At 48.8% G+C, this 15,218-nt stretch overlaps 1 protein-coding gene and 1 non-coding gene across 2 annotated transcripts in view; both read left to right on the top strand.

Moving 5' to 3' along the window:
* The window catches only part of LOC8031267 (sorting nexin-17), an 82,789-nt gene extending 67,817 nt beyond the window's left edge, over positions 1-14,972 (top strand). Inside the window, exons 9-13 of the mRNA XM_042288036.1 lie at positions 4,092-4,154; positions 4,451-4,561; positions 8,352-8,558; positions 11,563-11,610; positions 14,554-14,972. Coding sequence (XP_042143970.1) covers positions 4,092-4,154; positions 4,451-4,561; positions 8,352-8,558; positions 11,563-11,610; positions 14,554-14,640 — 516 coding nt within the window. The 3' untranslated portion in view covers positions 14,641-14,972. The remainder of the gene's footprint in view (positions 1-4,091; positions 4,155-4,450; positions 4,562-8,351; positions 8,559-11,562; positions 11,611-14,553) is intronic.
* Trnas-gga lies at positions 2,091-2,163 on the top strand. The gene has a single exon. It is a non-coding gene; the product is annotated as a tRNA-Ser (tRNA).
* Positions 14,973-15,218: the final 246 nt, after the last annotated feature.

Raw genomic sequence — 15,218 nt, 5'->3', positions numbered from 1 at the left:
ACAGGTGCTAGGCACATCCGACGAGTCAGGAGTCGGAGCGTTCGCTTGCGGCGCAGCTACGGGGCTTGACTGACCAGGTGTGGCTGGCAGTGGATGGCCCCAGATGCTTGCGGTTGCGTTGCACCGCCCCACTAGGCGCCTCGATGACGTAGGAACGGGGTCGCTGTGCCTGGTCTTGCCGCACACGAAATGTCCTGGACCCAAGCGTCCTCGCCTGCTTCCAAGTCGTTCCTTTGACGACTTCGCACCAGCTTGTCTCGGCGTCTGACGACCTTTGGCGATGGCCACTTGAAAGCGAGTGATCTGGTGACCCCTGGAAGCCAAGTCTGTAGGCAGTTCCGAGGGGCTGTAGCCCTTCAGCAGTTCCGAGGGGCTGTAGCCAGTCACGCCAGGGGTGTCACGATAGACCAGCAAGGCCATGTGCGGGTTGTCCAACTTGACAAAATGCCTTGAGCGTCCGGACCATGTGCTCTGCTTCCCCGTTTGCTTGGGGATACCTCAGGCTGCTTGTCTAATGTGCGAACCCATAGGTGGCCGCAAAGGAACCAAACTCTGTCCAAGAAAACTGTGGAGCGTTGTCTGATACCACAGAGTCCGGGATTCCAAAACAAGTGACGGAGCTCTTTATGGCGGCAATGACGGAACTTGATGTCGTAGACGTAAGGCTCACCACTTCCAGGAAGTGAGAGTAAGTAGTCCACTAATGACGACATAGTGCCGTCCCTTCAGTTCAAACAGGTCCACTTCGACTCGCTGCCACGGACAGTCTGGAGTGGGAGTTCCGACAAGACAGGCCTAGCGTCTCAAGAATGCGACGCGCTTCTTCGGAACCCATTGTGTAGAGCAGGTGTGCACCTGGACTTCCCCGGACGCTTGGTGCAGGCCCGACGCAAAACTGTAATAGTCGAACTGAAGAATCCAGTGTGGCCACTTGTCCGGGTTAGCGAAGTTGAACTTGGGCAGCGGAGCCAGGCCCACACTTGGAAAGGTGACGGCGACAGGGGGGACGCCAGACTCTCGTGCCGCCTCAACTTCCGCCATGGCGGAACGCAGAAGCAGAGGCGGTCACCACGTTGGAGATGAATGTGATACGAGGTTGCGTGATGGTGTGAAGCAGCGCAATGGCGAAGCAGCGTGAAGGCGGCTTGAGGCTTGAGGCTGTTGAACCCTGGGAAGCCTAGCATGGAAGGCGGCCCACGCTAGGCCATTCCAGTTCTGACACCATGTCGCGACCAGGCCGACCAGACGGTTACGATAAGACAGCACCTGAGGTGGTCGAGGAGGGATCGAGAGAGCTGCACACCCAGTGACTGCCAAACAAAAAGGGGTTTTATTTCCCCGCTGCCCCCGGGAAGAAAACAATAATACCGCCGTGGCACCATCTGTTAGATGGGCACAACACTACACCAGTCACCTAGCTGTGTTGGGGAGATTTTTACAGCGGAGCTGTTAAGGGCTAGGTTTCCCAGGATCGTGTCCGGTATTAAACAAATGTCGACACAAAACTCTGGACAGGTACCATCATCTATGAGCGACGGCAGCAACCACACGACCGGCTTGCTGGCCTCGCTCATAGATGGCGGCAACCTTTCCAGCCTTTCCACTCTGCTTTTCACCAGAGTGGAAAGGCTGAATTTCTCTAAGCGTCGTCCTAGATGTCATCCTCGAGATCGTCCTAGAAGTCGTCCTTGAGGTCATCCTAAACGTCATTCTTGAAGTTGGCCTAGGCGTCGTCCCAGAGGTTGTCCTAGGCGTCGCTCTTGAGGTCGTCCTAGACACCGTCCCTAAGGTCGTCCTTGAGGTCGTCCTCTAGGCGTCGTCCCTGACGTCGTCCTTGAAGTCGTTCCACCATAATACAGCTTTGCTGATCTTCCTTCTTCACCAGAGTGGAAAGGCTAGAAGTTTTTTTGTTTGTTCTTTTTCTTGTTTCCCTTCTCCAGGGATTATTTTCGTCATTCTTGTCCAGCTCACTTGCACCTTTGCATTCAATTGCATTATTATCATAACTTTAAAAATGCAGGCCGTTCAACCTTGTTGGTGTTTGACTGGTGGCAGCTGATAGAAACCTGTTTGCTCTACTGATGTCTAACTCCTGGTTAGCTCAGTTGGTAGAGCGCTCCACTGGAAATGGAGAGGTCCCTGGTTCGATACCAGGACCAGGCGGATTTTTCGGTCGCACACCAGTCACCTAGCTGTGTTTGGAGATTTGTGTTTGTCCTTTGTCCCTCTTGTGCCCCTTCTCCAAAGATTATTTTCATCATTCTTGTCCAGCTCGCTTGCACCTTTGCATTTAATTGCATTTTAATAACTTGTTCCACTTTTTTGGTTTTTTATTTTTTCAAAATTTGGCATACTTTTTTCAGTGTTTATTTTAAAATTTAATTTTCGGTATTTTTTGGTGTATATTTCTTCCCCAAAAAGTTTACCGTTATTTTTTTTTTCGGTGAATATGGAAGAAAACTTGTCGGACACCGGATCAGATGATCCTTGCCACTGTGATATTTGTGATCACTCAAAGAATAACGACACATACACATACATGGTCTTCGCTACCACTTCCGTCAGGACACACCTCAAAATCGCGGAATTCGCGGGCTTAATCTTCAGCACGCTTCTTTTTCCCTTTCATTCTGATGATATGACGATCCAAAGTGATGACTGTACAAAAACAAACGAAATCGTAAAAACAAAAAAAAAAAAATTCCATTGTATATATGTTTTTAACTATAGGGAAGTTTGAGAGGGGGTGTTAACAAAGGTATTAAGGGCTTTTGTCGATGTCCTTTGAAGTGCATAAAGCAAAAAACCTTATACTAGCCCACATCTAAACTTCTTTTTTTAGGACCGTGAACTTGACACACTAAGGCCGATCACAGAAAGGACACAGATGCCCCGTGAAGGCCAATCCAAGACCTCTTTGGTTGCATGTTGAACCTTGGAAGAGGGCAATCATGAAGACGTCGCACAATGTCGAACCTTGCAAAGCCCTCTCTCTCTGTCCCCCCCTGCCCCACCCACCTCGATGCAGCCCTAAGAAACTGACCTGTTTCGGTTAAAACCGAATTTCCAAAAATGGATTCGGCAAACTTTTATCGGTTTAAACCGAAAACTCCGAACCCTCCTTATAACCTTGGAATAAAATATTGGTTGGTGCTGAAACTTTGGCATCTGGGTCAGACCTCTAGCTCGACCTTTTGGCGGAGAATGAGCGTTTGGCCATGCATACTTTATTTTTGCAATGAAAAAAACTCTATAAATTTTTTTTCTCAATGCCTCGTACATTAGTGTGATGCCATAAAACATGGTGGGAGAAGTAGAGGAACTACGAACCTTCCCCGCGTACGAGCAGATAACTTGGCTGCCTACAACACAGCAAGGGGTGCACCGCAGAAACTGATGGCGGCGGCGTTCATGATGAGGCAGAGAGCTGCGTGTGGCAAAATATCATGAAATTGACGACACAGAGTTCCGATGTAACGGCGCGATACGGTTCAGCTCATTGTGGACGAAGCTGACCGAAACATGGCGATTTGCTATCCCAAAGTGCCATTTGCGGGGGTGCATTTGTAAAAAGAGTCTATTGGGGCGTCAAGCATTGCACATTTTTCCCTTTCTCGGCGGCGGCTGGCGTACCGGCGTACCCTCAAAGCCCCCACTCCCGCTCGATTTTGTGTTGGCCGCCGGTCGTGACATCTCGCACGTTGCGATCGGCCGCCCAGAGGCTCGGGAGTGGGAGCCACCATTTGCAGCTCAGACTCCCGAGACAAGCGCTCGAATGGGCCGATATCTCCGAGCATTTGGCACACGCATGACGCTCCCGTAAGTTTCGTCTGCGGGAGGTGGGTGATGGCGTGCAAGACTTTCGTGCCGTCTCATGGTCTGCACCACCGCAGAGGGGCTGTCGCGCGTGCAAAAAGACCCTCCTAAGCATTGTGATAGTGGCCAGCGAGATGGGTCTCCTCTCGTAGCATGGTATAAAGGACTGCCAGGACCCGGCTAGAAACGACGGGAGTGCCTTTGATATGGAGAGAGCTCGACTCTTGCTGGAGATCGGGGGCAGGGGGGCCTGAGCTCGAGTTCTTTCCCCCCAGGACCAAGTGAAGGAGGTCAGCTTCCGAGTGACGAGGATACGCTGCTGGAGGATCACCACCGCCGTGAGTACCTTCCTGTGCACCGCAGCCGCCTCTCTGGGGACATCCAACGCAGGTTGGAAAAGTGATTTAGAGTTTAAATTTTTTAGTTACCGAGGCTCAAAATGGCGGGTTAAAAGCAGTTCATCACAGCTATTGATTACCCGACCAAGAACAGTAATCAAATTTCCGTAATTTCATTATTACCCGAGCATGTGAGCGACAGAAAACTGCTAATCTGACTGATGCAAGGAGCACTTGTGCTGGGAGAGTGAGCTTTTAGAGATGGGTTATGCTAAGGAGTCTTTGTTCCCCTGCAGGTGGGAGAGGAGGTGAATGGAGAGGGGCACACCCAGCAGAGGCTGGAGCTCTCTTTTGAGTACCTCATGAGCAAGAACAAGCTCCAGTGGGTCACTGTGGTCAGCAGCCAGGTGACCGGCTCTCTCCTGCAATCAATATTTTCTTTATACATTTTATGTTGGTTCAAGGGAAGCTCCTCTCACTTCTTTCCAGCAGAGCCAACGATGGAGGCGACCTTTGTCGTTTGTCCTGCTAAAGGGCAGGGACCAGCTTCCCCTGAACCCTGTTACCAACTAAAGGGAGCTCAATACACGCACTTACAGTAAACCCCCTTTAACTCCAACACAGATATCTCAAAAGATAGGCTAAGTCTTATCTTTTTTTACATTGTGAAATCAATCCCCATGGGCACCATGTATTCTGACATTGTTTATCTCGAAAAGTTTCTGAAACGGGCATCAATGAATATCTCAAAACCTTGTATGTAAAAAAAAAAAAAAATAAATGCTTGAAAAGATTAAGGCTAAAGAAGAAAGGTTATCTCCATTGCGGACGAAGTGGCTGGTACCTAAAAATAACCCTAACAAAAAGACAGCCGTTGAAGAAAAAAAAAGAAGGAAGCATTGCGGACGCGCCGCCTCCCATCTCGTTTCGACAGTGTCATCGCAGTGGCAGTGTCGTCTGTTTGTTTTCTGCCACATCGTGACCATCGCGAAGATGGCAGAGCCGAGGCAGTGCAGATTGTTGACCTTGGAGCAGAAAGTGGCCCTCGTCTAAGAAGTTGAAAAAGGGGGTCGGACAAAGTCAAGCATCGCCAAGGAGTTCAGCCTCCCTTCGTCAACACTCTAGACAATCGTCAAGAACAAGGACAAAGTCTTGGAAGGATTTCAGCAAACCTTTTCGAGCAAAAGGTTTGCTCCTTTGTTGGGAGGCAGCGTAACTCCCAACGTCCAAGCAGCGGTTTTGCAATGGCTACAGAATGTCCGCGCGGCCAACCTTGCAGTGAGCGGCCCAGTGATAATGGAAAAGGCAGACGCCCTGGTCCCGCAAATAGGCAAACTTCAGCTGCAACAAGGGCTGGTTCGATTGATTCAAGAAGTGAAACAATGTGGCGTCCATGCAAAGAGCGGCTGCGGATAACCGGCGCAACCGGTCCATGCAAAGCGGTCCATGCAAAGAGCGGCTGCGGATAACCGGCGTGTGCTTCCGAAATGCTCGCTTGCCAAAGGAGGTGATCTACCAATCTAGCAAGACGGCCCGGATGAGAGCGGGCTCTTTGAGGGATATGTGCGTGCACTGGATCGCAAACTGGCAAAAGAAAAGCGCAAAGTACTTTTTTTTGTCGACGATTGCTCAGGACATGGGAGGATCGACAACCTCAAGGCGATACAGTTGGAGTTGCTGCTCCCAAACATGACCTCTGTTCTCCAGCCAATGGATCGAGGAGTGATCGAAATAAGTCGAAAGCTGTATAGAAAAACATTCAGCCTTTCCACTCTGGCGAAGAAGGAAGACCAGCAGAGCTGTTCAATGGAAAGTGATGGCCGGCCACAAGTCGGCAAATCAGAGCGCAGAGCCGTATATGGGAAGAGTTTGGCCAGTCTATGATCTCGCCGCCGTAACGCCAGTCAGCCCGCGGCGCAGAGCGAGAGTCGTGACTGCTTGCGCATGAAGGCATACGCATAAACTCCCGGCTGCTCTCAGCTGAGCGGGGAGGGCCGCCATTTTCATTCATTCGCCCGGCGGAATGCATGGGATCGACATCAGAATTTCGGTTTTTTCTTTTTATTGGGCAGGCTCTGGCAAGAAAGTGATTTAGTGTTAAACATTTTAGTGAAAAACCCTAGACTGAGGTATTGACAGACGACGACAAAGAAGAGAAGGAGGGACGTTCTCCTTCTCTTTTTGTCGTCGTCTGTCAATACCTCAGTCTCGGGTTTTCCGCTAAAATGTTTGATATACACCAGCTCACTTGCGCCCTTACGTTCTGCTCACATTGTGTTATTCCTCGGTGGCTTGAAGAGCTAATGAGTAAAGTTTCTCTACGTTTGAACGCAAACTTTTATTGAGGCGAAAAAGAAATAAGCCCGTAGCAGACGATGCGTAGCCTCCACAGTGCTCGGTGCACCGACAGTGTTGTGTCAAAATGGCGGTCGTCTCCTCTTTGCTGCCTTTTTTCTCTGTCGCTCCTTTGGTGTTCTCCCTTGCCTTCACTTTTCTCCTCTCCAGTGCCTTTGTCGCCACACCCACTGGCCAGGCTCTCCCCATAGACGGCTCTGCCAGACTGGAAAGGCTGCTGCCATCTATGAGCGACGGCGGCAACCAGATACGTGGCTTGCCGCTGTCGCTCATAGATGGCGGTAGGTGTCCAGAGTTCAGTGCGTTCACTTCTTTGCGGAGGACACGATCCTGGGGAAACTAGCCCTTAACAGCTCCGCTGTAAAAGCCTCCTCCGACGGATTCTGTTGTCCTACGAGACCGGAAAGGGGTACAAAGTCGACCTCCTAGGCGCGGTTCACCTCATCGAGCACTCCTGGAAACAAGTCATGCCAGCGTCGATTGCGAACTGCTTCAGGCATGCAGGGTTGTCTCGCACCCCGCTAGAGACACAGGCCATGCGGAAGTACAATGACTGGGATGAACTCTGTGACCAAGTCTTACCGGTTGTGCGGACAACGGAGCGGATGGCAACGTCAACCTTGAGGAGTGTGCTTCGTACGTGAGAGATGTCCCAGTGACCGGCGACATGACCGATGCTGATATTATTCTGGCAGCTTTGGGCAATGTGGACGACAAAGAGGAGGACGATGAACCACCTCGAGAGATTTTGACGTCGGCCGAGACGTGGAACATGCTGTATCTACTCCGGAACAAGGTTGAGTGCAGCGGCAGTGAGTGATGCGTTCCTTGAAAATGCTTTAAGATGCTCTTGTGGCCCCAAACGCGAAGCAAATGGATATTGCGACGTTTTTCAGTGCCCAATAAGTGAGTGGGAGAAATAAAATGTGTAGCCGTGCAGTGACCTGCTTCCCGATATTATTGCAAAGGCTCATCGCAACACCTCACAGCTCCGTGACGCTCGCATTGCACGTACCAGGTACGCTTGTTTCTAATTAATTTTCTCTCGTTGTAGTAAGCGATTTCTTGCTTGAAAAGTAAGCTGCGATTGGTATGATTCTCGGAAGCACTAGAATTTCTAAATTCGTGGTCGGTACTTCGGAAATTTCAGTACACTGCTTATCTCGAATATTTTGTTTTTCTCGAAATTTTTGTTGGTTTATAGGACTTTGAGTTAACGGGGGTTTACTGTACTTCTCTAAAAAGTTCTTTTTTTGGGGGGGGGGGGAGGGGGCGGGGCAAGGCGGGGTGGGGCAAGGCGGGGCGGGGCGGGGCAGTGTGGGGCGGTGTATAAAATTGCTTCTGCATTCTAGGAACCTTTTTAACATATATATTTTTCTGGGGGAGGGAGAGCTTAATGCATTGTCTTATTTCTTATACAAATTATCTAAAAATTGCTTTTCCCCCATCCTAGGGAGCTCAATGCACTGCCTTATGTCTTCTTTTTTGTAAAAAAATTGCCTTTTCTGCATTTTAGCGAGCTCAATGCACCGGATTATTTCTTCTGGAAACCATTTGTAACAACAGGGCCTTGAAATCCTGGTTATTTTGTAGTCCTTGAAAATGACTTGAATCTTGTAATTAGTTCTGTAATCAGGGATGGTTGCTATTCTTTCTTTCGTGAGTCTATTGCATTTGTTGGTACTGCGTCGATCGTTTTTGCTCGGCGGATAATTGAATAGGATAACGGGATGGGCAGTGTTTTGGGGGTAGGTGTTTGTTTACAGTGATCCATGTTCCAAGTGGAGTATGACGCGGATGGAGCGGTCTTAGAAGGGCCAAGATGGCGGTCTCTGGGTGCAGGCAATCCTGCTGAGCGTCTGCCTCCAGGGCATGGTGGGGGAGCTGCTGCTGAAGAAGCAAGGCGCCAGCCGTCCCGGCCAACCTGGTGGGCTCTCACACCCCAAGGCCGGCCGCAGGGGCTCGTGGAGCTTTCTGCGCAGAGACGGCAGCGGCTACCAGATCTCGGTCAGCCGCTCCGCCTCCAGCGACGGCATCGTCCGGGACGCCGTGAGTCTCCCACCGCAGCTCTGTGCTGGCTTCGCATTTATGCTATAGATTCTGGGTAGATTCTGGTTGGCTTTGCATTACCGTACAGGTGTGGCGCGGCCAGAAAGCCATGACAAGGAAGTACAGTAAAATCTCGTTATAACAAAGTTGAAGGAGCGGTCCTAATTATTTTGTTATAACCATTAGTTTGTTATAGCCAATGTCCATCTCTCCACTATTAGCAAGCAAGGGGAATTATGATTGCTTTGTTATATCCATTAGTTTGTTATATCCCATTTTGTTATAACGAGGTTTTACTGTATCTTAGACGAATAACCACAGCAAAAAGGCGGCATGACAGCTTTTACAGCGGAGCTGTTAAGGGCTAGGTTCCCCAGGATCGTGTCCGGTATGTGGACACAAACCTACCTGGACAGCTACCGCCATCTATAGGCCACAGCGGCAAGAATACAACCAGTATGGTTTCCGCCGTCACTCGTAGATGGTGGCAGCCTTTCCAGCTATCATAGACTAATTGATAGTTGGGCGCGTTGGTGGAAATTCATCGTAGGAAACAGCGCGAAAACCAGGCGACGACGATGAAGAAGCACACATAACGAGCGCAGCGCTCGTCATATTTGTTTCTTCGTCCTCGTCTGTTTTGCTTGCTTTTTCCCACGCTTTTATCAGTTTCGGTTTGGACTCTCGATGGGTCGGCCGCATGCCCTTTCGGGAAAAGGAGACAGGCTGCGGAAGGAGTGGCGACGTACGCAGCAGCGTGAATGGGTCCGCAACCGCCACCAAGTTGCTGTCACCTCGACTTTCACTGCGTCCTGCGCTTCAGATTCCCTTGCCAAAGAGCACATCGCTCGCCTGGAACGCTGCCGCCGAGAACAGAACCAGCGAAGTAAAGGGCACCGGCGGGCCAACACCACGGACGTTGATCGTGCCACGGAGATGAAGCGGAAGCGTGAGGCCCGGCGACGACTGCACTCCACACCAGCTGAACAGCTCCCGGGTGCCACGGCGAGGTTCCGGAGGGAGTTCGTGGAGAACCTGTTTGGCACGTGCGCCGTGTGCGACCGACTCTGGTTCGCCGGAAACGTATCCACGATTGGCGGTGTGTCGGACAAGAAGAAGCTGGAATCGGGCGCGTTGTGGCAGTATGTCAAGTACAGCTCTGCTGGTCTTCCTTCTTTACGAGAGTGGAAAGGCTGAAAGTTTTTTTCCTACTACTCGCCGGTCACGGGGAATTCCACTCATAAATTGATTGCTCATTATGTTCCTTCATTGGGCATCATTTGTGAATCAAGCCCCCTGTTGTTTAGCTCAAACGACGTCCGTGGGTGTTTGCCCGTCGGGGTCGCACGCCCTTTTGATTTGACCGCCCCCATTGTTGAGCAGAGTGCCTTGCAAGAATACATTGATGCGAACACCGACGCAAGTTTCTAGCTGGCCAGCTTGACGTGGGAATACATCCTGCTGCTGTAACCCCACACTTTCCCCATTCGCAGCCCGTGGTCTCCTTGGAGTTGCACTTTGAGTGCTCCTACATCTCGTGCAACGTCTTCCTGGCTGAGCAGCCTCCTCTCAGCACGTCAATCGCAAAAGGACGTTTCTGGCACATCTTTTAGCCGAGACTGAGAATCTTTCCCAAGATATTTTTTGAGCTAAGGTCTAGTCAAATCAAACTTGGGGAGGCTAGTGCGCTTATCGGGGAGCCACAAGTCCAACTTGGACCTGCTGGAAGGACAACTCTTGTAGAGATCTTGTGTAGATTGCAGTCTAGTTACCTTTAGCACAAACTCTGTTGGGAAAATGGCGGCCGACGGAGTTTTCAAGTACATGGGGCTCTATGGCACCAGAAACCGAAAACAGACAAAAATGGGCTCCATTTTCCCATTGAAATTTTCAGAAAATCACTTATAACTTTTGAATAAGGCATCGGATCGGGCTGAAACTTTGGCATCTGGTTGTGACCTCTAGCGCTACCTTTGGGCTGAGAATGAGCGTTCGGCGATGCTTAGTTTATTTTTGCGGTAAAAAGAAACCCTGCATATTTTTTTTTTTGTGCCACCCTGTGGATGCTAAACGTGTCCTGTTGGTTACCTTTCACTTTGTCCTCATCTTTCCACTGTTTTGTTTTTTATTATGATGTAGATTTTGCATAATTTTTGGTATGTTTCCACATAGATTATGGTATGGGTTCCGTGTAGACTATGTTATGATTTACATGTAGATTATGGTACAGGTTTTGTATAGGTTACAGTATAGGTTCTTTGTAGGTTATGGTATAGGTCCTGTGTAAATTATGGCAAGAGAAGATTATGCCTATGAATGATATAAGTAGCGCCAAGGACAGATTTGAGTACAGGTGCCTACTTTGCCGCCGCAAGCTTTTTAGGGGTGTCGTATCTCTGCCAAACTTTTCCCAAAGTGTTGTAGCCGTACCAACTTTATGTCAGCATCAATTTTTGAAAGCATCAACTTATGCTTCTGAATTGACATCCTTTCGATACAGTAACTTTGCGGTGAAGGGCGAGGAAGAAAGAACCGCATGACGAATGCCTCGGTATTTTGTCAACCTGATATCTTATCATTATCTTAGAATAAGTTGCTCCATCAAAGTGGCAGTCAAATTTTGCGTAATCTTAGTTCTCACGATGGATTGTTTTCAGTGTGGGTTTTGAGGTCAGAGTTAAAGCGAGATAAATATCTGGTTGGCTATGAAATGTTTAGCTTCTTATGGTTCCTGCCTGTGACGGCACTATTGTAAGTATGTATCCGTTGCAAACAAAGTGTTCAATGGTGCCTGTAAAGAGCGCTAAAAGCTTAGAAAGTGGACAGTCTAACATAACTCTGATTTCGGTCCATGAAAGCAGAATTAAGCCTTTTACGGACATCTTGGTGAGGGTTTTGTCAGTCGTGGAAAGCTGACCGCAGTAAAGCTTTTGGTCGTGCATGTAGCAGGCTTACCTGTGTGCACCAACATCCTGACAGCATCTTTGTCCCTTATTCCTTCCAGGGAGAAGATTCAAAGCCCAGGCCCAGAGATTTCCCCAAAAAATTGACCGTGAGTTCTGATCTTGCTGCATTCTGAGAAGTGAATTTAAAGAATTTAGCCCATAGATTTTTTTAATATGGCTACCATAGTCTCTCATTAAAGAAAGTCTAAAGGACAAAGAACAATTTTATAATTCGATAAAGTGGGGGGCAGCACAAACAGTAACGATTGCCATGAAAATAGACGGGAACAGCGCAAAAGACTTAAAAGAAATATTTAATTGAACCAGCCTCGGTAATGAGTACTAGTTTTCAGGATTGTACTGGGGGGGTAATAAAAGAAGTAGCCTATTTCCTCGCCTGTTACCCGCATTAAGATGGAGATCAAAGGGAAGGCGAAGTAGGAATGATACTTGAGTTGACGGCGGTGCGTCCCAAGTCGTAGATTCCCCAGAACTGCTCTCCTCTCCAAGGGACTTCTCTCCAGTTGACCATCCTTACTTCTTTTCTGGGTCTTTGCATTGTTTGAACGGCTGAACTGAGTCAGACTCAACCTTAGCATGTTGTTTGCCCTCGTTCGTTCATCATGAGCTGCCCTTGGTGGCAGTCATTTGTGACCACGAGCTTTCCAGATGCAACGAAACACTTATGCAAAGTGCTGCATTGGCAATTGTCTGATGGCACGGATCAGGACACATTCTGCTACAGTGAATAGTATTCAAAATGAGGGTAGAGTTTGAGATTGCTTGGCATGCTTAGTGCAGGCAACATGCGAGCTATTTGGGAGTAGTAAGCGAATAATGCTTGCTATTCGATTCGATTCGCTTCGCACTTTTGCTGTTGGAAGTATTCGAGTTTTTTTAATACTTTGGAAACTACGAATAATGCTGAACTCGCCGATTAGTGTCAACTCGTGGTCGAGTTCCCTGTCTTGTTTTTGGACAAACTCAAAAAGCCAACCTAAGTTCCTTTTTTTTTATATGGTACACTGGAAACTTATTTGCGGTAGTGCGATCTGCAAACAGATCACACTACCGCAAATCTGCCTGTCTTCTGCTTGCCATGATGTCTGGATTCCGGAGTTAGCGAAGTGGTTGTGACGCAAAAGCTGCGATAGATTTGATGAAGTTTGCAACGGCACGTGCATCGTTGTAAGCACAAACGCGACGGACCACTCTCACTACTATGGATTCGGATACAGATTTACGGCCGACCACAGCTATCGGCGATATCAGACTCGTGTTATTTTCCCGCTTGATTTTCCGGTTCATCAGTTTGCCGGTATTTCGTTTGTTATTTATTTCTACCCGTTTTCACTAATAAAAAGGAGACTTGCTCCCTTCGAAAAAAAAAAAACAAAAAAAACAATGTATTTTTAATTTGATACTACAACGAAATTTTGGCGCTCATTTTTTGGCCTATATGTGTTCAAAGAAGCAGTATCACATCGAACATTCCAATATTTTGTTAAAAAAGTCACGAAAAGGAATTTCAAAACGAATTAAACGATTAGCAAAGAGCACCTGGTGGATGTCGCTAACGTCTCGCTTGTAATGCCCGTCTAGAAACCTTGACAGCTAGTGACGGAGGTTGTCTCGCCTCCGCCCACGACGAGAGAAGAGGGGCAGGAGGTACTCCCCTCTTCCCGAGAATGCCTTTTGTGTGTCGCAGAAGTCGCTATTGTCCCCCTACAAGATTACAGAAGATTAACCCGTCACTCAAAATTCGTACAAAAGCAGCAGCTTCGGTGGCTGGAATGACTAGGCCATCCTCTCGACGTCAGCCTCGCCGTAGCTTTGCTCGTACTGAGACGACCTACGTCACGATTGCGTTGGATGTCACATGGTCTCCGCTAGGCCTTCTCCGAGCGCTTGCCATAGAGTGGGCCGTTTATAACGAAAAATACAGCCAGCAGGCTCAAAATACAAACGTCAAACGTGCAATTGTCATTTACGGATATTGTGGATCATATTCAACCTTTTTTTGAACGCGACGGAAATATTTCAAATTTCGTTGAAGTACCCCTTTAACGTGCACCAGGCCGTAGTGATACACGACCGCACGCCGGTGCAATGCTCATCCGGATGGAAACGGGCAGGGGTGGGGATTGAACCGAGGATCCTAGGTTCCGCAGCGCAAGGTTTCACTCTGTGCTCTGCGCTAGCCCACTCGGCCACCGATCCCCCCAGCATGATGTCCAACTCTGCTGTGGCCTGCCGACCCGCCTCCGCTTGTGTACTTCAGTTTACGTTCACGTGGTTGCGTAAAAGGATTTTGCACAAAGTCGGTGCAGCTGCACGACGCGGTCTTCAACTTTGTGTTGGGGCTTGCCGACCCACCTCCGCTTGTGTACTTTCATTTACGGTCTGTAACTTCACTCCTGGAATTGTGTTTTATTGACTGATCTTTTATTTCATCCGTTTTTTATTGTTCACGTGTGTGACATTTTTCTTGTTGCAATAAAATTAACCTTTTCATAAATGGGTGTTGAAAAAAAGAAATCCAGTTGTTTCTAATTGACTTTTTTTTTCTATTATAACTTGTGATTCAATGAAAGTTAAATTTACATAGCTTATCTGCCATTACAATCTGACTACGATATGTACTTGGTTCTGATGTAACCTAATTAGTTTTGTTAGTATTGCAAATTGATAAATTTGACAGAAAATGAACTCTGAAAGGACGGAACATGAGAGAGAGAGAGAGCTTTCCGAGCCAACGGGGGAAACCCAAATGCTCCTAACTTGCCGGTGCAAAGCTGGTTGCACGTGCCAGTGGGAGACGGTAAAGCGGTTGCACAATTACGGACTCTAAGCGATTACGAATATTAACGGGCGGCTGCGAGCCGGGAAGACATAGAAACTGGCAAAATGGGATAGTCTCTGCCGCATGGAGCGCAACCAGTCTAGCCGAGAATGGTTGGTCTCCCGCAACTTTTGCTCTTTGTCTTATTAATAGTAATAATGGTAATAGAAAAATAGACCCTCTGACTAAATGAACCGTTTCATTCAAGGACGGAAAACGGGGAACGTCTCTCACATCTCCGAAAGCCACGATGGAGAACGACGCTTTCGAAGGCATCGGAGACGACGACCTCTGAGTGCCGCACTGGGCCTGGAGGACTGGCGGAGAACCAGTGCCAAGCTGCTCGGACGCCACACTTCCTTCCAGCACCGCCTCCCCGTCAGTCGGCAGACGAGGGGTTCTGCCGGTGGGCCAACACAGACTGGTCACAAGCTGCGGGAGCGGGTTGCGAGATTTGTTAACGGGTTCCACGACCGGAACTCAAAGTCTTCTCTCAGCGCTTGCACATGTCGCTTTTGCCGTACGTGGCCGGCGTAAGACGGTTCCGTCCGTGGAAACTCCGCCCTCGGAGGGCGGGTGCACCGAGGCCACGCGACAAGCTGGCGAGGGGTTGGTTCTCTTCGCGGTTTCGACGCAGTTGTGGGCTGGCCAGTTTGTCGGTTGTGGGTGCTTTTTCCTACTTAGTTTTTGGCCAAAGTTTATTTGCCTCATTTTTTACTTCGCTAAATTAGCTACGGTCTAGTTGTTATGAGTCACGCTATAATACGCCGAGAAACACGGACAAAAACGGTGCAGTGTGCGAAGGGGCTCTCGGGAGGGTGGGTAGGTCCGTCGTCTTGCCTTGTATTCCCAAGATGTCCCACAATCTGAACA

Source organism: Ixodes scapularis, unplaced genomic scaffold (assembly GCF_016920785.2).
Source record: "Ixodes scapularis isolate PalLabHiFi unplaced genomic scaffold, ASM1692078v2 ptg000943l_1__unscaffolded, whole genome shotgun sequence".
NCBI classification, from domain to species: Eukaryota; Metazoa; Arthropoda; class Arachnida; order Ixodida; family Ixodidae; genus Ixodes; species Ixodes scapularis.
The sequence above is the reverse complement of the archived record's forward strand: the minus strand, read 5'-3'. Positions and strand labels throughout refer to the sequence as shown.